The 23,169-nt window shown below is 56.5% G+C and overlaps 1 protein-coding gene across 2 annotated transcripts in view; it reads right to left on the bottom strand.

The window, feature by feature from the left end:
* The window catches only part of COL22A1 (collagen type XXII alpha 1 chain), a 249,072-nt gene that overhangs the window by 186,595 nt on the left and 39,308 nt on the right, over window positions 1-23,169 (bottom strand). For both annotated transcript variants that reach the window (XM_047783198.1, XM_047783199.1), the window contains exons 4-6: window positions 16,268-16,342; window positions 8,106-8,217; window positions 3,715-3,838 (exon numbers count right to left, since the gene is read on the bottom strand). In XM_047783198.1, coding sequence (XP_047639154.1) covers window positions 3,715-3,838; window positions 8,106-8,217; window positions 16,268-16,342 — 311 coding nt within the window. The remainder of the gene's footprint in view (window positions 1-3,714; window positions 3,839-8,105; window positions 8,218-16,267; window positions 16,343-23,169) is intronic.

Here is a 23,169-nt window from a genome sequence, read left to right as displayed (position 1 = left end):
TGTAGGAGTGGAGATCAAAGGGCAGGAAGCATCCTTCCTGCTGTCCCGCAGCTCCAGATGGCCATTCCTCACCTGCCAGGGCCCTTTGGAAGCCCTCTCTCCACCTGACCCAACCTCACCCTGCCCAGGCCCTCCAGACTCGGGGCAGCAGCTTCCTGCTCTTGCTAATCCCAGGACACAGCAGAATCCCTCACTGGTTTCCTTAACCTTGACCCTTAACCTCACCAGCTCCCTCACCCTGAGACAGGCCACTAATACACTCTTCAAAAATTAGGGCTGACTACTGCTCGCCTCCACCCAAACTGGCGTGTCGTTATTAAGCTGTGCGACCTTGGGCAGGTTGCTTAACCTCCCTGTTCTACTTCCTCATTTGTAAAACGGCACCACTGATAGTGCCCACTCCAAAGAGTTGTTACAAGCACCAAATGAATTAGTGTAGACGTGAAAGACTTAACCCATTACTCAGGATAGGTCAGGCACTGGTCTACACATTATAATGGCAAAAATAAAAATCACTATAAACGAGAAGAAAATATTACCCACGATAAGTCAAGCCAGCAAGCTCAAGGCCATCACCACAGTGTCGCCTTCTCTAGCACACGTGCGACTGGATTCTAACCTGGTCCTTTGCTCTCATACCCACAGGCACGCTGATTGGCTACCTTTTCATAGCACTTCCTTGCTACAGGAAAGCATCTCGTTCATTTATCTTGTCTGCCCGTCTCTTGCCTGCCCTGCCCCGTCCTTCCAGGCAGGCACCCTGTGTCTCGTGCTCATCTCTTTAACCCCAGTGGCCAGGACAACAAACGCCACATGGCAGCGCTCAGTACGAAGGGAATGAGTGAAGCATGAACGAGAGCCCTTAGGTTACAGGAAGGTGCCCACGGCCCTGCATGGCATCAGCCAGTGTTTCCAGCACCAAGTGTTCTAGTTTCTCTGTCTGGGCCCCATGTGGCTTCAGGACAGCCAAGGGGGACCCAAGACTTCTTTGTAAGGGCACTGTCGGATGGTATGTCACGGTTAGGGTGGAAAACAAAACTACGAACCCCTGACTAATAACCTGAAACTTCTCATACGCATAATCCAATACTTATGATTAAACCTGGTCGTCTATTTCTTTTTTTGTTTGTCTTTTTTTTTTTTTTAGGGCTGCACCCATGGCATATGGAGGTTCCTGGGATGGGGGTTGAATTGGAACTGCAGCCGCCGGCCTACGCCACAGCCATAGCAACGCAGGATCTGAGCCGCGTCTGCGACCTACACCACAGCGCACGGCAACGACGGATCCTTAACCCATTGAGCAAGGCCAGGGATCGAACCCACCACCTCATGGTTCCTAGTCGGATTCGTTTCCACTGCGCCAGGACGGGAACTCCAAATCTGGTCTGCTATTCCTTAAAATCAGTTTCACCTGTTTGAGTCCTGGATCCCTCAGCCCCTGGGGAGCTTCATGAGGACGTGGGTTTTCCTCCAAGGTTCCTATTTCTTGTAGCACAAGACAGAGCAGAGGAAGGCCGGGCGGGGCTGAGTCCTGGATCCATCATTCCGAGCTGGGGGTTGTGGGGGCGGCGATCAGAAAGACCCTCCACGGCTCAGATCCACCAGCAAAGCCTGCTGTTCCACTTCCTAAGCGCATGTCCAGACCCAACCACTTCTCCCCACTTCCCTGCGACCGTCGATCTGAGTCATCATCATCTCCTGTCCTGAGGAGCTAAGACTGTCTCCCAGGCTCCCTGCTCCCTGCTGGCACCTCCCAGAGCCTGGGCTCAAGTCCCTGTACCGGCCCACGAGGCTACAAAATCCCACCTGCCACCCCGTCCTGAGCCTCACCTCCAACTACCCCTCACTCTCTGCTTGGGCACTCACCTCCTTCCTGTCCCTCGCCACCTCTGGGACCAGGGCATGCCCTCAGTTTCTCCAAATAACAAAAGGGGATATGCCAGCGGCCAGGGGTAAACACGGCAGGCTCATGGCTGTAGAAATCTGGACCCTGATACAGTCTGTGTGACCGAGAGCCCGGGGGAGGGCTGCTCCCACCACGATGCTCCCAGAGCATCTTTGAGGCCTTTGTCTACTTTTCCTGGGTCCAGCCGGGACTTCCCCAAGGCTGGGGGCGGCCACCAAGGGCACTTCCAGGGAAATGGAACCGGAACGGCCAGGGGCCTCTGGAAAGGCAGGTTCTGCCTCTGCAAGGCTCTGCCAGACTCCAGCCCCGGGCTCCTTCTGGCAGAGGGAGGGGACGAGGCAGAGCCCACACAGCCCTGCAAAGGCCATGAATGAAGAGGACGCAGACAGGGGGTGGCGCGGGCTCCCCCGCAGGAATGTCATGGCAGGGCCCTCGGAACTGGAGACGCGAGGCCGGCGTGTCTGCAGTGGGGGGGGGGGTGCAGGTCAGCATCCGAGCTGCCGGCCCTCAGGAGTTCCAGCCTCTGCAGAAGAATCTCGTCTCCTCGTTCAGCCTCCCCCACGCAGGAAATGAGGCCACCGGGCAGCCAAGCCAACCACCGCTGAGCATCTGTCTGACCAGGGCGCGGAGAAATGTCGAGCAACAGGACGAACTCATGGGGACCAGAGCCCACCGGCACCATGGTTCAAAGGCGGGCTTGGAGCTTGACTGCCTGGGTTCAAATCCCACCTCTCCCTCTCAGAACCGACGAAAACAGAGGCGGACATCCTGACCTGTCTGAGGTTCAGTCCCCTCGTGGAAGGACAGTGACAGCAGGCCCTGCCCACAGGGTTATGAGGCTGAGTTAGGATTTGCAAGGCCCTCTGGACACCCTGCAGCTCCTCCTAAGCATGTGAACCGGGGTGAGACGGGCCCCGTCTCGGCCACGGGGGACTGAGCTCGCAGCCACCAGGCAAGTGGCCTCTCGGGGAGCGGCCGAGGGCGGCTGCGGTGCCGCGATGGCTCGAGCACGTCCTGCTTTCGTTTCCACCCCAAATGAGACCAGAGTCGGTGTCCACGCCCTTAAAGCGGAGCAATGTCTCCACGTTCCAGAGGGTCAAGGGTACACGATGGATGGCTTGTCCATGAACTCTGAGAACAAAAGGGCTGGGGTTCGCACCTCCTCTTCCTGGGGTGAGGAGACAGGTCTCTTCTCACTCGGCCGCAGGTGGCTGAAGGGTGGGCCTACCTCCCCGGAGCTGAGAGCAGGGATGCAGCAGAGACAGCACAGCCAGGCTTTAGAGCCCCACGCAGGGTAAAACCAAAGGCCACCACAGAAAACTGTACTGTACATCGGGCGGTGTTCTAGAAGCTTCAGACATACTACTCCGCCTGACGTTCCCACCAACCTGCTGTTCACAGTAGCCATTCTCTTTCCACTTTCTGGCTAAGAACGTCAAGACTCAGAAAGCGGATGTATCTCAGCCGAGAAAAGGCGCAGACACGAGGTCTGCGCCCAGGATGTGCTGGCTCTGAGTCAGCTTATTCCACTATGTCGGGAACATGCTGGTAACAGAGCATGTGCCACGGACAGCAGCGCTGGCTGCTGCCTCCCTCGTGGGGCCGAGGGTCCCTGAGACAGAGGCGCCGGGCCCTTGACCATCAAGGGGTAAGAAGCTGCAGCCGTTTGGCGGCGTCCCACCCCCGCAGGTGCCCTCCATCTCCCAGGCCCAGAACCGAGATCCCTGGACCAAGCACCTGGGTGACGCCACGCCCACAAGAAGGAGCCAGACATCCGCAGGCCCGTGGAGACAAGGCGCGCTGCTCACCTGCGGGATGCCGTACTGGTCGATGACCTGCCAGATGTACCAGTCTTCCTTCCGAGACATCTTCCTGAGCCGGAAGGTGGTGACAAAGGCATACTCGTCGGGCAAGCCTTGCGGGAACACGTCCCTGGAGGGAGACCAGACAGATGATGCCAGGCTGAGAGCAGAGGCTGCAAAGGGAGCCCAGGCACCCCAGGGCTGCCACGCTGGCCTCCCAGGACTTCTCGAGCCCGCCTTCTCCCCTGCCTCGGCTGCTGTGTCCTTCCACCAGGGCTCCCGTACAACCCTCTGTCGGCCCTTCATTATCCCGCTGCCCCGCCCTTGGCCCCTTCAAATCCAGTGCTCATCTGCTCCAATAACCCCCAGGTCAAGGATAAAAGCTAAACGGCCCCAGCCCTCACCTCTCCCCGCTGCTTCTCAGCAAGGTCACACTGTCATATCCCACCCTGCCTGGTCCCTGTCCCACGTGCCAGAGACATCCTCCCATCTCCACAGACTCTGGTTTCCTGCAGAGCGGGTGGGGGGGTGGTCAGCCCCTCAGCTGGGGGAGTCCCTTGACCGCCGGCAGCTCCAGCCCAGACTGGCCTGTAACTGCCTTTCGGCCTCCAAACACAGAAGGGACACTGTCCCTGGCCGGAAGCACCCGGCCGGATGGTGCTGTGGTGCTCCTGCCACAGCTGAGGGCAGCCAGGGGCTCAGGGGTTCACAGGCAGGCAGAGGCTCCCAGCCAGGAAGGGCTGAGCTCCAGGGCTCGCCTCTTAACCAGCTGCACCCTCACCCTGCACCCCAGCCAAGCCCTGCGCTGGGGCCCGGCCGCCTGCACGGGAGGGGGTGGGGGCTGTCTCGCCAGAGAGCCAGGAAGGGAAATGAGGGGGCGGCCGGGTTCCTGGTTCTCAGGCTCACGGACCCCCCAGGGACCCTCCGTCTGGCTGCAGAACCTGTGAGCAAGGACTGGTCTCCCCCGCTCCTTCTGTGAGTCTGGGTTCACAGATCTGAGCCGGACCGGTCACAGTGGTTCTCTGAGCTGGGATCTCAGCCAGGTGCTCCCAGCCTGGGTTCAGGGCCGCCCTAGGTCACTGCCACATGGGAGGGAGCCGGCGCGTCCCCACTGGTCTGCACGGACCCAGGCTTTGGGGCCACCGAAGGACACCACCCCTCACCTTCCTCCTCTTCCTACCGTATCACAAGGCCAGCTGTGTGGCTGCTCTTTCCCACACATGCTTAGCTCTCACAGCTCTGAAATAACACGCACGTACAAGGAGCAGATGCATGTCCCAGGTGTCCATACAGGCCGCCTCTCCCTGTCTCCAGCGTTACCACATCTCTACCTACACGCAGGCAACACCTCATAGTTTGCTGTGCTTGTTTGGCTTTACTGGGCTTCGCAGGTGTCATGGTTTTTAAAAATTAAAGGTTGGGAGTTCCTGTTGCGGCTCAGTGGTTAATGAACCTGACCAGGAACCATGAGGTTGCGGGTTCGATCCCTGGCCTTGTTCAGTGGGTTGAGGATCCAGCGTTGCCGTGAGCTGTGGTGTGGGTTGCAGACTCGGCTTGGATCCTGCCTTGCTGTGGCTCTGGTGTAGGCCGGTGGCTACAGCTCCGATTGGACCCCTAGCCTGGGAACCTCCATATGCCACGGGAGCGGCCCAAGAAAAGGTGAAAAAATAAAAAATAAAAAAATAAAAGGTGGGTGACAATCCTGCACCCCAAGTCACCAGTGCAATTTTTCCAACAGCATTCTTTTTCAGTTAAGGTATGTACAATGATTTTTAGACATAGTGCTACTGCACGCTCAACAGACCAGAGTGTGGAGTTCCCGTCATGGCACAGCGGAAACAAACCCGACTAGGAACCATGAGGTTGCAGGTTCAATCCCTGGCCTCGCTCCGTGGGTTAAGGATCCAGCATTGCCGTGAGCTGTGGTGTAGGTCGCAGATGCAGCTCAGATCTGGCGTTGCTGTGGCTGTGGCGAAGGCTGGCAGCAACAGCTCCAATTGGACCCCTAGCCTGGGAGCCTCCGTATGCCATGGGTGCGACCCTATAAAAACAAAAGACAAAAAAATAAATAAAAATAAAAAATAAAAAGACTAGAGTGCGGTGCAAACATAACTTTGATACACACCAGGAAACCAACAACTTCGTGCTACTTGCCTTATTTTGGTGTTTACTCTATTATAGTGGTCTGGAACCAAACCTGCAGTATCTCTGAGATGTGCCTCTGTCTGTCTACCTGTCTAGAGACTAAGACTTTTTCTTACTCTTTATATATATATGAACAAGTTGGAGGGAAAAATGAAGAGGGGAAAAGTCACCATAAACAGAGACTATCCAGAGAAAACAAAATGCCCTAATCGACTCCTTTCTACAAACCAAGGCAGCAGACGAAGACTGCAGGGAGGAGGGCAATGGATTTGGCGCCGAGGGACCTGAACTGGGGGCCCGGCCTCTGCTTCTAGAAACGACGAGGCTTTGAACAAGGCCGTACCCCATTTCGACCCTCAACTGTCACACCAGCTAAATGGTGAGAACGACAGAGGCCTTGCGCCCCTCATTTTACTGTACTGAGAAATACAGCAGATGAGGCGTGGAAAATGCCCTGCAAACATTAAAGTGAGAAAAGTAGAAATCTTTAAAGTGACACCCCTTTTCATGATGAACAAAATTCATCTGTTATTTATTTATTTACTTATTTTGTCTTTATTTGCCTTTTTAGGGCCCCACCGGCAGCAGATGGAGGTTCCCAGGCTACGGGTCCAATCAGAGCTGTAGCCACCGGCCTACACCAGAGCCACAGCAACGCTGGATCCTCAACCCACTGAGCGAGGCCAGGGATCAAACCTGTGTCCTCATGGATGCCAGTCAGGTTCATTAGCCGCTAAGCCACGATGGGAACTCCCTAACCTGTCATCTCTTTCTTTTCTTTCTTTCCTTTTTTTCTTCCTTCCTTCCTTTCTTTCCTTCTTTCTTTCTTCCTGCCTTTTTAGGGCTGCACCCCGTGGCACATGGAGGTTCTTAGGATAGGGGTCGAATCAGAGCTGTAGCTGCTGGCTTACACCACAGTCACAGCAACTGGAAATCCAAGCTGCTTCTGCGACACTACAGCTCATAGCAACGCCGAATCCTCAACCCACTGAGCGAGGCCAGGGACGGAACCTTTGTCCTCATGGACAACAGTCAGATTCGTTTCTACTGAGCCACAAGGGGAACTCCTAACCTGTAAATTGAAATTATACATGTAGATGTATCTGTGCCTAAGTTTCAAAGCATCAGAAATGAAGGGATACTCTTGTTTCTTGACACGTCAGAGCTTTGTTGGTTTGATTTTGTCTCTGGCATTTCGCCGTTAAACCAAACTCGAGACCATGTCAAAATTCGTTTTCGGGGCAACTCAGCACAACATAAACCCAGATCCATTTCCTGGGAGCACTCTGACCCCACGTGCAGAGAGCAGTGGCCAAAGCCACTGTGCTGTTTGCTCCAAATATCCCGCTGGAAAGACAGACAGTATCCGCCAGCAGGTGCGAGGCCTCTGCTGGGCTTCCCACGGCATCTGAGGGGACGTGTGCTCCCTCCCCTGTCTTGTTCTGCCTCTACTGCATGTCTGCTTTAAAGTGAAGCTGCCTGTGATTTTTTTTTTCTGTTTCTAACCAATATGGATGGTGAGTTGGACAAATTAGGCTAAAAAAGTAAGCAGAGTTAAGTGGGATATGGGATCTAGACTCTGTTCACCCCTCTGTTGCCTCCAAAGGAGCAAAGGACCTGGTGATTAAGAAGAAAATCACCCAGCCTCTGTACCCCAGCCCTGCGTGGACAGGACAAAGCCCACTGTCAGGAAAGGGGCGCCTCCCCTGAGGGTCCATGGTGATCACCGTCTCCACTGAGGGGGTGAGACGGCCAGACGCGAAGAGAGAACACGAGGAGCTCCCTGGTAGCCCAGTGGGTTCAGGGCCCAGTAACTGGTGTAAGACAGACACCCAGTGAACACTGAAGTGGGTCTGCAGTGGCCTCTATGACTACGTGACTCCGAGTGTCATGCAGGGGCTGGTCCCGAGCAGGTGCCGGTCCCGAGCAGGTGCCGTGGATCTAAGCCACAAATGAGCAATGTCTGTTTGCTGAGCTGACAGAAAAACACACGCGTGAATGGTGGAGGCTGAACACCAAATCTGTATGAGAGGGGGGGTGCAGAGGGGTTGGGGGACCCAGGCCATCCCTGCTAACAGACGGCTAGAAACGGGTAGCATTCCCAGGCCAGCGACGTGGTAGCTGCATCTCAGGACGACCTCACCAGGCACTTTATAGGCTAAATCCCCACCCGGCGCGCAGTGACGACCGACCGGCTCCTTCCTGCGCTTCCCCAGGCGCCCAGGGCAGGTCTGGGAGAAGGAAGCACTCACTCCGTCCTCTGCACCACGGGGAAGGATCCCATCCGCACGTAGGAGCTGTGCGCGCCGTTCTCTCTCTTGCCCAGGATGGTCTTCACACTGAACGAATCCATCAGGTCAAAACCTGTCCAGAGAGAAGAGCCGGGAGTGAGCGTGGCCGGAAGGGCAGGGGAGACAGAGGAACCGCACGTCTGCAGCCTGCCCGCCCTGGGGAAGCAGAGGCGAGTAAAGCGGAGGTGAACACAGAGTGGGGAGCCCGCGGCTGCCACTCCCATTTGCCAATTCCAGGCAACAGGCGCCGGGGAAATGCAGACACTGGGTTTCCAATGAAACCTGAGCCTCGCGCAAGTTCTGGATCAGGTGAGGCGCACAGGAGACGGCACCGTCCCGGGCAAGTGACTGGCGCTTGGGAAGCCCACGTGCAGACACCCAGCTCGCCCAGCGCAGGCCGGCTCTGCGGGCCAAGGGCCAATTCAGGGCTGTCCTTCCTGCAGCTGCGTTTTCACAGCACATTTGGACTTGGCTTGATACGCCATTTAGCAGCTTTTAAATTGCATTTTTTTTTGTCTTTAGGGCCGCACCTGCAGCATACGGAGGTTTCCAGGCGAGGGGTCGAATAGGAGCTGCAGCCGCCGACCTACACCACAGCCACAGCAACGCCAGATCTGAGCCACATCTGCCACCTACAGCACAGCTCACGGCAACGCCAGATCCTTAACCCACTGAGCAGGGTCAGGGATGGAACTCTCATCCTCATGGATACTAGTCAGGTTCATTAACCACTGAGCCACGAGGGGAACTCCTAAACTGCATGATTTTTAAGGAGCGAAACAACAAAGAAGAAAGCTGTGTTCAGGGTAAGGGATTAATGGAAAGGCGGATCTCGTTCGTTCTGGTTTTAAAAGAGGACCTTTTACGCTGACCGTGGACGTGATGGAAGAGACCTGACCTGTGGGCTCAGGTGAGGCGATGGAATGGGGTGGGGGGGGCAGGTCATCCAGCTCAGCCACCTGTTGCTGTGACACTGGGTGGGTTACAGGGTCCGCAGGAGCCTCGGTACTCGGTTGTGAAAGAAGCTTGACGCCATCGCATCGGGGGTCAGGAGAGTCCCCGGGCACCCCTCGGGGCGTGTGGGAGGAAACTGACTCAGCAGGCCCGCTGTTAGTGACTCTCCACCCTCAGCCGCACAGCCTCACCCGCCGCCCCCTACAAAACCGCCTGGACCCGCAGACGGGTCCTCAGAGAAGCTGGACCGCAAGGCCCGCAGGAAGCAGCAGAGTGACTCAGCGGCCTGACTGCGTCCCGGGGAAGGGAAGGCCCGGAGCAGACGAGAGGAAGCCGCCTGAGGGCACCAGCCCGCCCTCCTCGCCGCATCCCCAGAGCTAACACAACTCTCCGCATCGCCTAAGCCGCGAGACTTGCGGAAGGTTCTCGAGGTCTCCGACATCTGAGGGCTGCCACGGACAAGAGGAAATGACCTTGGAGGACTCACGTGAGAACGATGAAGACGTCTCCCACCACCAAGTTCTGTCCTGAGAGAGGACCGATCATCCAACTTCCTCTTTTTTTTTTTTTTTGCTTTTCAGGGCCGCACTTGTGGCACATGGAAGTTCCCAGGCTAGGGGTTGAATCAGAGCTGCAGCTGTCGGCCTGCACCACGGCCACAGCGACAAAGGATGCAACGAGTTACATCTGCGACATCCACCACAGCTCACGGCAACACCGAATCCTGAACCCACCGAGCAAGGCCAGGGATTGAACCAGCGTCCTTATGGATACTGGTCAGATGCTTAACCCACTGAGCCATGACGGGACCTCCTCAACATGCCCCTCTGAGAGCCTCTCTGTTTCAAGCCCCGTGTGAGACACTGCAAGGACAGGAAGGACTCAGGGTGGACGAGGAGTGTGAGCAGTAGAGCCAGACAGGCCTGGGCTGTGCTCCTGCCCACCAGGTCCTGGCTGTGTGATCTTAGGTTGGCTGCCTGACCTCTCTGAGCACCTGTGAAAAGGGACTGTCTTTGTAGGTACCTCGCAGGGTTACAGGGCAGCTTGAAGGACACGATCCTAAGTTCTTCACGGAGAGCCTGGCAGACAGTGAAAGACCCACGAAGCTGTCTGCACGGCCCTTAGTTCCCATTACGATGACGGCCTCTTCTCCACTGGCCTCTGTGCGTGGATTATTTACGACCGTTATTTACTCATTCCATCCACATTTGCCGAGGGCCTGCTCTGTGCCAAGCAGGTGAGCGCACCAGAGATGCAGCCGGGAGAGGTGACGTCCTGGCTCTGGAGGCGCGGGGACCCCAGCGAGAGACTGAGAACGAGCAAACGCCCAGCACAAATGCCAAGGCCGATTCCAGGCAGTGAGGGAGAACTGAGCAGGCCTGGGGGTTGACGGGAGCAGCACAGGGGTGACGGGCAGGCCTTGGGGACAGGCCACCGGAGCAGAGGCTGCCCCAGGCCTGGAGCAGGGCCCGTGATGGTCCAGGAAGGCATTCCATGCAGAACAAGGCTGTGCTGAGACCGGGGCCCTGGGTGACCTCAGGCAGGGCCCCTCCCCAGCCCCTCCCAGTCTCAGGTTGTCTAGTTCCTGGAAGATGACTAAGAGTTGCCATCGTGTCATTTCTAAAGAGCATCTCACACACCAGCTCATGAACAGAATTCAGACACGATGCTAAGGGACGTTTGGTCCTGGAGACAGAAAACACGCATCCAGAAGCTCCCTCGGGGATGAAAACAGCACACCTGGGACAGTGCTCGCCAATGCTCAGGAGGCCGGTGACCCAGCCTCTCCAGAGACAGCGAGTGCCTGCAAGGAGCAAGGACCCCCACTTTCTCACCTGCACCTCTGAGCTTAATGCCTGGGGCCACATGGGAGGGGCACTGCGAAGATCCAAAGGGACCCTGGACGGGGAAGTGTCCCCATGAGGCTGGGAAGCACGCTGGGGGCTTGCCTGGGGACAGGCTGGTACTTGGGAAGGGGCACTGGTCACAGGGCTCCATGGAAGGGACACGAAGTGGTACAAGGCGGGGAGCCTGTTTAGGTCTCGGATTCTGTTCCCGAGAAAGGCAGACGAGGTGGGAGCAGGTTCTGGAGCTGGTCTGTCCTGGGTCTGAAAGCTGGCCCAGCGCCGGCATCCCCGTGCCTCCGTCACCACTGAGGCAGGGACCAGGGCATGGTGCACAGGCTCACCACCTCCAGGGTGTCCTGCCGTCCCCTCCAGCCAGAGCAGGTGGGTCCCCGGGGCAACACGGCCTGGGGACAAAACTCCTGGAGCTTCTACTGCCGGGAGGAAGCGGGGCTGTCCTCCAGAAAAGCTACCACTCTCACTTAAGGAGAGGAAGAGGGGACGGGCCAGCGTCTGGGTAAGACACAGCGGGGCTCCTCGCTGCTCTCAGACTGTGGCTCCAGGACTCCAGGGCAGTCACTCGGCCCCCGAAAACCCCCACTTCACGGCGCTGCCCGAGGCCTCACAAGGCTGCTTGGCCCTGGGTGCCTCTGACTCAGAGAGCAGGCTCAAAATCTGGCGGCAGGTGCCTGATGCCCGCCCTGTGAGGTGTCCACGCCACAGCTCCATCCCTGTCGCTGGAAACCGCCACCCGAAGCTGGGTTTCCCTGAGGCAGTTCCACGTGGGAGAACAACAGCAACAACAAAACAGCCTTAAAAAGCCAACAGATGCTCTAGTTCCGCTTTCATCAGTTTCAATGAATAAAAACAAAGACTTAAACACGACGAAACTTTGAACAACAAGCAATTAAGGAGGTGGCAGCCAAGGGCACCGCAGAAAAGATGAATTGCCTGCAATAAATGAGGCCCGGAAGGAAAATGAAAAATGTTCCGAGGTACATGGGCTCTGATGCGGGGAGCACGAGATAAAGAAGCAATTGTTTAACGCAGGAATGGTGAGGTGGTGCCTCCCTGAAGTCACGGTGTCAGCTGAATCAGGCGGCCTTGGGGACAGCATTACGAGTGCCCGGAGTCCCTGGCAGCACCTGCTCCATGCTGCTCTCCCCTCATCCTCCAGAGGTCCATGCCAGATGCTCCAGGCTCCAGAGTGACACCCGGGTCCTTAGGGGCTCTGGGAGCGGCGCCCATGGCTTCTCTGTTCACGGGACCACTTTTCTCATGGAAGGCCAACGATTTGAGGCACCAGGCCTGATCTGACTCAAGCTTCTTCCTCTAAAAGAACGGGACCTCTAGTTGTCATTCTCTTTTTATTTTTTGTTTTCTTGGGGCCACAGCCGAGGTATACAAAGGTTCCCAAGCTAGGGGTCCAACTGGAGCTGTAGGCGCTGGCCTACACCACAACCACAGCAATGCCAGATCCTACCTGTGTCTGCAACCTACACCACAGCTCACGGCAATGCCGGATCCTTAACCCACTGAGCGAGGCCAGGGATCAAACCTGCATCCTCATGGATGCTAGCTAGATTCGTTTCCACTGAGCCACAACAGGAACTCCTTACTTGTCATTCTTATTTGAGGCATTGTTTGTGGAAAGAGGGAAGGCCAGAAGAAAGGAATTCACTAAGCCATTAAGGGCCTCCTACATCTTAGATGCTCTGTAGGCTGCTCAGATGCCAATAATCCCAGGGGACAAAATACCAGGGCCCCCCTCCCCCCACCAAAGTTGAGCATCTACAGGGGGAAACAGGAGCATGGAGCCGCAGTGTCCATATCATAGGTAAATGACGAGGAGGGGGAGAGGCTGGGCTTGTAGGGGAGCACATGGAATATTTTCCTTGCCGGCTGAGGAGCAATCAGGGAGGGCTTCCCAGAAGGCAAGGCCTGGCCTGAATCTGAAGAACAAATAAAATCTGGGCCAACAGAGCAGGAGAGCAGGGCATCCAAGGTAGCTGGATGTGCAAAGGTCAACGGACCCAAGTCGGCCAGGTGCCTTCTGAGAATCCTGGCTGTTTGGAGACGCTAGGGGGACACAGGCTGGGCATGAGTTATGCAGGGGCTGATGAGGCTGGGCTCTCTTGGCCATGGGAAACAGTCTGAGTTTCTTTGTACAGGCAGTGGGGAGCCACGGAGGGATCTGGAAGCAAGGGAAAAACACCGCCTTGTGTCTATGCTAAAAGGCCATCCGGTGGCTGGGGAGGGAGAGGCCGGGAGAGGAAGGCCTCGCCGTGGTAACACAGGCCGGGGTGGGGTGGGGGGTGGGGTGGAGAGGCTGGGCCAGGTGTCGGGCTGAGGTGAGTTGAGATGGTTGTGACTTGGAGATTATCATCTGGACGTCGAGGCCCATGTAGGAGGAGTGAGAAATCGGGATGTCGGGGCCAAAGTTTGGAGCTGGGCCAAGCCTGTGACTTTCTTCGGGCATGAAATATCGAACCCTCCAGAAGTGTTGTAAAAGACCATTAGTTGCTACAATTTGCAGAACATTCAGTTTGCAGAGCCAAGAGGGGTCCTCAGAGCCATTAGCTGTGGGGAAACTGAGTCTCAGAGATGCTGTTGGGAGAGTGATCCAAGCTGCCTGGTTGGGGAGCCGCAGGGTTAGTCTAAAGACCTACGCCTGCGAACTGCTTTGTCTGTTCTCTTCCCCATCCTCACTGTTCCAGCCCAGATAAGCCCTAAAAATAGCTGGAGGCATTTAAGGAAACGCCTAGAGGTGCAGCTTTTGGGGACCACACTTTTTTACAAAAGCTGCTCTGATTATCCGACTGTATCTAAGGTGGCGAGTCTGCAGCGCCATCTCTCCATGACTTGCACTTCAGCCTCAGCACAGCGGGGCCTTTTTTCTGCACAGCTTATAATTAGGGAAGATGATAGATCCAGCAGGTTCTCTGCTCCCAGAGCTGCAAGAGCAGGGCACATGCACCGCACGCTGGTGGATGCCCACCTGCCTGTGATTTACTTCCTGGGGGCCTTGAGCCTAGAGAGGGGAGGGGAGCTCCAGGGTTCCACTGATGCCAGCTTCACACAGCGGATTCCAAACACAGGGTCCCATTTCTATCCAGTCACCCACAGACTCCTCAGCAGGTGCCTCCTTGTTTGCGGGAGCCAAAAGGGTTTGTTCTCAGCTCTGCATGTGCACATGTGTCTGTACACATGCACGCACACACACAGATGCACATGTGCATGCACATGAAAACGCACACGTGCGTGCACAGGGGTGCACACACACACACATGCGTAAACAAACACACAGGCACAGACACAAACACACACATCCTGCATCTTCCCAGCAGCAGTCAGTCATTCTTCAGAAGGAAAAATACTGGGGGCTCTTGAGTCTGCAGAGCCTCAGGAAGGCTCATTCTGATTCACAGATGACGAGACAGGGCCGTGTGCGCATTCCACCCCTCCCTTCTGATGGCCGGGATGTGAGCCCTGACGCCGCCACGAACTCGCGCGATTGCTTGAGGTGTTTGTACCTCAGTTTCCCGAACTACAAAACACATAACAGTGCCAGCCTCATATGCTGTGAAGGTGAAATGAGAACGTAAGTACAGACCCCGAGGCAGCACAGTAGGTGATGCTAAGTGTCAATCACTGCCGTTTTGTTATGACCGCCACCCCTGGCGGCACTTCCTCTCCATGGGCAGACGCCCTAGATGATGAATTGTTTAGAGGAGATGCCGCTACGAAGGACTCATCCCTCGGGAAGCCAGATGTTCGCTCGGGAGGGTAAGAATCCACTTTGAGGAGCGAGCACAGGCTGCCCAGAGCCAGAGCTCCGCCGGCAGGACCGAGGCAGTGAGCGGACACGTCGACGTTGGGCTGCCCGGCTGTGTGGCCCTTCGAGTGGTGAGTGTCAGTGTTTTTCACTTCGAGGTAGCCACGTTAACAAAGTAAAGCGGATGAAAGTGTTGTGTTTTTTTGTTTGTTTGTTTGTTTTTGTTTTTTTTTTTTTTTAACACACAATGGCTGCACCCACCATATAGGGAAGCTCCTGGGCCAGGGATTGAAGCTGTGCCTCTGAGGCAACCCGAGCTGCTGCAGTCAGGTTCTTAACCCACTGAGCCACAGCGGGAACTCTGAAAGTCATCTTTTATCTCATGAGTTGGATCAAAAAAACCCTGATAAGAGACAGTACCTCACTGGGTCACCACCTTCACCCCAGGCACTGCCCCAGAAGTGCTTAGGAGTTTCTCTGAGAGGCGGGAAGTGGGGAGAGAGGCAGCTGATGAAGACAGTGGCACCAACCAGCGGCCCCGGCGGGTGACCGCAGCTGCATCCCGCTCGGAAGCTCTGGGAAATGGGCCAGAGAGCCAGGGTGCTTCTGCACCGAGGGCCACCGGTTGAGGGCTGGGGTGCTGTGGAAGAGCGCTAACCCTCTGGCAGCTTTCACCTGCTGTGCACCCAGGCAGCACCGCTTTCTTCCACTCCAGAAACATCCCTCAGGCAGCAAGAGGCACATGCTGGCTTCTTCATGTGGGCAGGCAGGGTCTCTGGGGTAGGGCCAGGCCACTGGTGGTGCCTACAAGGCGCCTGGCCCTGACTGCCCACGGCTATGGCCTCAGATGGAAGACTGATTACACATGGGTTAGAACTGGACCTGAGGCGCCTTGGGATGGAGAGTCGGGGCCTCTGACCTGGTGGGTACTGGTGAGGAGGGCGGGGTTGTGTCCTGGAGGGGCAGAAACTTCCCTGAGATCCTGCGCTCGAAATCTCTGGCAGGACTCCTGGCCACAGAGCAGATGCTCACGGCCACCAGGACGATGGGGAAGCCGGCCCAGCCACCCCCTGCGCATCCCCGCGGACCCTGTGGTGTTCAGAGACTGTCTCCGCGTGCTTAGCTCGGCTGCTGGCTCTGCAGTCACGTGTTGCTCTGTTTTTTCATCCATCAATTCGGTCATATATTAATAACTCTGACTCCCTCGCTCTTTCACTCCCAAACACAGGGGTCTATTCACTCTGTTATCCACGCTGTCAGTCACTCGCTTCCTCTCTCCCCACCCCCCGTCCCTGACGGCCCCCCTACTGACTCCACAGCATCCCCACCGGCCCCCGGAGGAATGGGAATGGTCTTCCCTGCTGGACAGTTCGGGTGAGGGAGCTGCCACCTGCACGGTTCAAACCACTCTACCAGGACTCTGGGGAAAGGCAGGAACGAGAACAGCACAGCGAGCCCCCCCCCCCCCCCGCCAACTCAAGGAGGGTGACGGTCGGGTCCAGAGCACAGCACAGCACAGCAAAGCCGCGTAGCGCGGCCGTTCCTCTCACCTGTGATCTCCTTGGTTCCGCCACTGGTGTACTTAAAGCCATGTCCTTCCACACGAACGCTGGGGCAGAGCACGTCTGAGAAAAGCAAGAGGAAATAGAGATTGATGACAAAACGCATCTCACCGTCACTCTCTGCACAGCACGTGACATCACAAGGACCCCACCCCACCTCCGGCATGTAGGATGTTCTGCCTGGAGCGGACGCAGGGAAAGGCCACATCGATGGACTGTTTCATTTACTCCCAAATGGACTTAAGCATCATCAGCTCTGCAAACACTGTGCCCTGGAAGGGGGAGAAGCGAACGGGCCAGGTCCCTACCCACCAGGAGTTCACAGCCCGTCCACTAGAGGGAGCCAGACATCGAAATCCACTGGATCGTACACGGTAGAAATGGGGGGTGGGCGCAGGACACATACCCAACCCCTAGTCCTAAAAAGGCCACATTTGGGGTTTCTCCTAAAGGAACAGTCAGACCCGGTCAGAAGGACAAAAGAACGAAAGGTGATCCAGCAGAGCCATGGACTTATGTATGAAAAACCCCAAGTCAGCGGGATGTCTGCAAAGTGTCTGCTATGCCACCCTAGGAGCTTCAGGTGCAAATCCAGAAGCAGGCAAATCCTGGGAGAAGCAAGATGGCTCAGTAATACAAAGGCAAGGGAGTAGGTTACACCGCAAAAGATACCTCCTCATGCGATATTACATAAATGTCTTATCTAAATGTCTTCATGATTTCTCACTTTACAAAAGGGCTGGAAGGAAGAGGGATTCTTCCAGTTGCCCTAGAAATCCCAGAAAGAAACTTACAGCTGACAAAGAGGAAAGGGCGGGGGACGGATAAATGGGGAGTTTGGGATTAGCAGATACACACGACTGTACAGCGAAACAACAAGGACCTACTGCAGAGCGCTGGGAACGATACTTTGTATCTTACAGTAACCTATAATGTAAAACAACCTAAAAAGAATATACATGTATGCATAACTGAATCACTTTGCTGTACACTTGAAACCAACACGGCATCGTAAATCAACGCTATTACAATTAAAAAACAAAATCCCAGACAGAGAAGGGATTAAGAAGTTTCAAGTTCTGGGCCCAAGTGTTGGCTGGCTCCACTGCAAGTCTTCTAATCGCTCTGTCACCGTGAGCGTGTGTGACATGGGACACTTACAAAGCACACACTTGTCACAGGGTTGCTGGGAGGACTGAGCAAGATCAAGCCCTAACAGGACTTAAATTTAGCACCAGAGGCAACTTAATGTAGACCCCGCCCAGCTCTTGAAGCAATCAGGTTAGACCTGTTATTAAAATAACAGCACCCGGGTTACTAGGCAGTTCCGTCTTCCCATCAATGCCACATGCAATGACCTCTTTCATATTTAGGGCCACAAATTTTCCCTGCACAACCAGCCTGCGACCCCTTTACCACTCAGCAGTGAGGGAAAGAATGAGATGGTCCTTGATTTGGGAGGAGGTATTTTTAATGTTTATCCTACAAGGCACCAGAGGTCTGACAAGCCCCAGGGAAGGGGGTATTTTGGAAACAACACAGAGGGATCTGTCTGTCTAGAACCACATACAGCGGGGACGCCAGCCCTGCGAAATATTTAGACAGCCCCACCCAGGACAGCAGCAGCTGTGGGGGGCCCTGAGGGCTTGAACGTTGGCAGGCCGCCAGAGGGACCGGCTGGGACCCTGCGTCACTTCAATGAATGGACCCAGAAGGTCCTGGCCTTGATTATGAGCAGACCTCTGGGGGCTCATGGCTGGAACTCGGGACAGGCAAAGCCACTGAACCTTGTCTCTGCAAGTACCCCAAGGGGACATCTGATCCCCAAGCCTGGACGGTCAAAGATCATGCGAAGGCCATGAACACCGAGAATAACAGGACTTTCTGGAGACGTGAGAGCTTCAAAAATGCTTTAAGAATCATTCCCCAAACCATGTGCCAACCCCCATCTGGGCCGCCGCTAAGCCTCATACACTCAAAAGCCTCAAGTGGAGTTCCTGTCATGGCGCAGTGGTTAACGAATCCGACTAGGAACCATGAGGTTGCGGGTTCGGTCACTGCCCTCGCTCAGTGGGTTAACGATCCAGCGTTGCCGTGAGCTGTGGTGTAGGTTGCAGACGCGGCTCAGATCCCGCGTTGCTATGGCTCTGGCGTAGGCCGGTGGCTACAGCTCCGATTGGACCCCTAGCCTGGGAACCTCCATATGCCGCGGGAGCGGCCCAAGAAATAGCAACAACAACAACAACAACAACAACAAAAGACAAAAAAAAAAAAAAAGCCTCAAGTGGGAATTTACAGCAATTTAGTAAGTCGGGACCAATGACTCCCCAAACAGCCCCTCCAGCCAGGCTCCCCAGGGTCGAGCATCCCAAGCCCATCACGACAGCCCTTTGGCCAAGATACACCCGCATCTTGGATAATGATGTATTTATTTTCACGTTACCTCATTTCTTCAAACTAAACCATTTCCATCGCTTCCAGAAACGCTCGAGGCAGCGAGCTAGGTCTAGGGACACACGATGGGACAATAGAGAAGCCCCCACCCCTGCCTGCAGGATATCTGAGGGCTGACGCGCAAGGGACCAGGAACATGGAAGCTCCGGAAAGTGTCACAGCTGCTATGACATCCTGTGTCCCCTGGCTTCACAGGCTCCATCTCCTCCACCCTGGGACCCCGCTTGGCACCCCCAGGGCCTCACTCTCACCCCCTACCCCAGGCTGGGTGAGGGTGAGGGCGCCTCCACCGGGTCTGGATCCTTGAGCGGCTGTCTCCCCGCTGAGTCCACAGACCAGGCTGAATCTCGGTGCAGCTGTGTCTCCACTGTCCCCACAGCTGCGGGCACAGAACAGGCCCGGACACCTGAGCTGCGAAGTCCACGCTGAGCGGTGGGCCGGACGCCCCCAGGTGTGGGCTTCCCTGTTGACGCCAGGAGAGAAGACTTCAGACGCCCTGCCAGGGAGGTGCGACAGATGCCGCTCGCTGTCCACCTGACAGCCGGTCCCCACTTCTTGCTAAAACAGCATGACCTTTATTCAGAGTGGCAGCGTTTTCAGCCCAGGGGGCAAGAGTGGCTGGTCTAAGCCCATTATGGTAATTCTGGTGCGCACCTTCCCAGCCACCCTTCCCGCTCGGGGCGGACACGTGACCCAGACCTGGCCCAGGACAGAAACATCAGAAGTTTCTCGGAGAGCTTTCGCTTCTGGTGTGAGGGGATAGGCAGGTGGAGGGGGCTGGCAGGTGCATCCTCCCTTCCTCCTCCTTCTAGTGCGGGACGTGACGCTGGCAGGACTGCTGGGAGAAGGGAGGCGAGAGGAGCCCAGCGCAGCTCCCCGAGCCTGGGGGAAACGCACAGGAAAAGCAGGCCAAGTTCATGGTGAAGGAGCCACGACAGACTGGATCACCCCCACGTAGGCAACCAGCACAGATGGATCAGATAATCGTTCGGGAGCAACCTAAGAAGAGGTTCTGGAATGAAGGATAAGGCGAAGTTCTTGGGACTCAAGGTGGGTATTTAAGTAATTCTTGGTGAGTTGGCTGATCTTCCTTCTTGAAAGTGGAAGACCACACAAAAGACATGGCTGGTTACCAAGCCCCTGTTCCCCTCGTTCACTGACTGTCACTCACTGACACCTGCAGTCCTTCAGCCTTTGGGTACGTAGAACATTCTAGACTTCTGGAAAACACCCAGGTCCTGCTGCCCAGAAGCCTTCCACAGAGGCCAAGTCTTGATCAGCACTGCTGCTCCCAGACGGAAAACCAGGAATTCACTGCAGTTTCTCTGGAAAAATGCTTCCACTCGTCCTCAGTTTACCGAGCGGCAGAAGGAAGTGTGTGGTTAAGCGTCCGGGGAGGAGGGTTTGCACAGGGGGTCTCCGCAGACCCTCTGCTTGGTGCCGACTCGCCCGCGGTTCTGTCTGGAGATGAGCCATGCCAGCCCCTGGCTCCCAGCCCGGTCTCTCCAGTTGGGGAAAAAAGAAAAAAAAGGTGCTGGCAATTATTGAGTGCCTACTGTGTGGGGGAGTTTTACCCACAACCACTCAAGGAGGTATATTTTGTTCCCGTTACACAGAGGTAAAAACAGACTAAGGAAAAAAAAAAAAAAAAACCTGAGGCGAAGAGAGGTTAAGAATTCACCAAATTGGAGAAGTATCTGGATTTTTTTTTTTTTTTTTTTTTTTAGGGCCACAGCCATGGCATATGGAGGTTCCCAGGCTAGGGGTCGAACTGGAGCTGCAGTTGCCGGCCTACACCACAGCCACAGCAACACGGGATCCAAGCCGTGTCTGTGACCTACACCACAGCTCATGGAAATGCCGGATCCTTAACCCACTGAACAAGGCCAGGAATGGAACTCGCATCCTCATGGTTACTGGCTGGGGTTGTTACCGCTGAACCATAACGGGAACTCCTAATATCTGGATTCGAATAGAGATCTACCCGTGTCTTGAATCTAAGGGTAGAGACAGCATCCCAGTCTAGTTGAGCAGGACCAGTAAATGCAGGGAGCAGAGCCCGAGGACTCAGTGAGCAACGGAGAGGAAGTAATCATGGCCCATCCATCACCCGGCGGCCGCCGCTGCTGACTGCAGCTAACCACAGACCCTGACGACAGGCCAAGTGGGCAGGGAGGGGCGGAGGAGGAGGAGAGGAATCAGACCCACGGCAGAGACGCGGCGCAGCGCCTCGCCTCCGAGGCCGGCCAGGAAACCATCCACACCCCCCCACTTAGGAGAGCAAGGCCCCGGGCCCAGGGACGACAGGAACGACGATTAGGACCTCAGAAGGGCTCCCAGGACCGCGTGCCCCCTGGTCCGGGTACCGCGCTGGGCGCGTGTGATGCACTGTTTCTGCTCTGCCAGGGGCGGCGTTATCTCCGAGGTAGGCAGACACATGGAGAGGGGTTGCTCCGCGCAGACGCTGCGCCGGGCACGTCCAATCCATTAGCACGTCTGATTAACCCCTCCCTAGAGCTCCCCAGACAGGTGCTGCTGTTCTCGGACGCGGGAAGAAAGGCACAGAGAAGTCAGCAAGCTGTCCAAGGCCGCGGAGCCAGCAAACGACAAAGGCAGCCTGTGGCCCCATCATCCGGCTCTGGACCACCACACCACACGGTCTCTGCAAGGTCACCTGCCCAAGGTCACCCAGCACGTAGGGATCCACATCTGTCTCCAAACCTGCAGGACAGACGGCCAGCTTGCTTCTTCCCAAGGCAACTCCTTCTGCCTCTGGACACTCCTGACATGTGCAGGGGGCTTCCTCACTCTGTGCCGAGAGATTTCACCTGCTCTCCGGGTTCTGCCCGCTGGGTCCGTCTACTTGTGTCCACTTACACCTGACTCCGGGCAGGGCACTGGGGAACTTGGGGTGGGGCCTGCTCTTGAGCGTGGCCTCTGCGGACACCAAACCCCAAACAGGCCCCGTCCTCTCTCACAAAAGCCATGTTTCACGACAGCCGGCGTCCTCCTCTCCTGCTCTTCTCCAGCCGAGCATCCCGGGCTCCCGGGCAGCTCCCGCACCCAGAGCAGGAACGACACAAAGAATAAGACCCCACGGGAGCAGGAAGACTCCGTGAGCACAGGCACCACAAAACTGCAGCTCCCCAGGCACGGCTGGCTCATTTCTGTCAAGAGACACCAGTCTGTAGCATCCTGTCCAACACACAGTGTACTTATCATGCCCATTTTTCAGATGAGAAAACCGAGACTCAGAGGCTCGTTGGTGGTGTAAGCCATATTCAAACCCAGTGTGACTCCAGCACTTTCCCACTCGCTTCACAACCCGACACACACATACCGGTGTCCGGAAGAAGGTACATAACGTACGCAACACGTGAACGGCCGTCACTTCGCCAGGGCGGAACTCAGAGTGGATTCAATCTCCTTTTTGCTTTTCTACATTTTCGAATTTGCTTTAAAGATTTGCACGTGATTCCCTAGACAGTATTTGTAAGTTAATATCAGGATCTTTTAAAAACAGGCCTGAGCCTTGCCCTGGGGTGTGAGCAGCCACAGGAAAAGCAAACGCACAGAAGGTTCCAGAAAGTACAGAGCTCGAAGAGCAAGGGGTCTGGTTTGCAGGGGGTGCGGGAGCCTGGAAGCCAAAGTCCAGGGAGGGGGAGAAAGGGGGTGGGTCAGGGGAAGCCTCGAAAGCCCAGGCTGGTTTGTGATTCAAGCAACGAGAAGGTTGTGCCCAGGATGCGGGGAGGAGACGCTGGCCAGGGAGGGGTAAGCAGCTACTATGAGGGGGACCCCTGCAAGCAGGGGGTGGTTTCAAATGTCCTGGTCTCCCTGGACCGCTTCCCTCCTGAGGACGGCCCCTGTCCCGCGGGCGGAGCACCAGCAGGTGTCACCAGAGACTGCAAGGACCTCCTGCAGGCTGGGCAGGGGAACGGGAGGGGGGGCAGGGGAACAGGAGGGGGGGCAGGAGAACGGGAGGGGGGCAGGGGAACGGGAGGGGGGCAGGGGAACAGGTCGGGGGGCAGGGGAACAGGAGGGGGGGCAGGGGAACGGGAGGGGGGGCAGGGGAACGGGAGGGGGGGCAGGGGAACAGGTCGGGGGGCAGGGGAACAGGGGGGGGGCAGGGGAACAGGAGGGGGGCAGGGGAACAGAGGGGGGGCAGGGGAACAGGAGGGGGGCAGGGGAACAGGAGGGGGGCAGGGGAACAGGTCAGGGGGCAGGGGAACAGAGGGGGGCAGGGGAACAGGAGGGGGGCAGGGGAACAGGTCGGGGGGCAGGGGAACGGGAGGGGGGGCAGGGGAACGGGAGGGGGGCAGGGGAACAGGAGGGGGGCAGGGGAACGGGAGGGGGGCAGGGGAACAGGTCGGGGGGCAGGGGAACAGGAGGGGGGGCAGGGGAACAGGAGGGGGGCAGGGGAACAGAGGGGGGGGCAG

The sequence above is a fragment of the Phacochoerus africanus genome, chromosome 6, assembly GCF_016906955.1.
Source record: "Phacochoerus africanus isolate WHEZ1 chromosome 6, ROS_Pafr_v1, whole genome shotgun sequence".
Classification (NCBI taxonomy): Eukaryota; Metazoa; Chordata; class Mammalia; order Artiodactyla; family Suidae; genus Phacochoerus; species Phacochoerus africanus.
The sequence above is the reverse complement of the archived record's forward strand: the minus strand, read 5'-3'. Positions and strand labels throughout refer to the sequence as shown.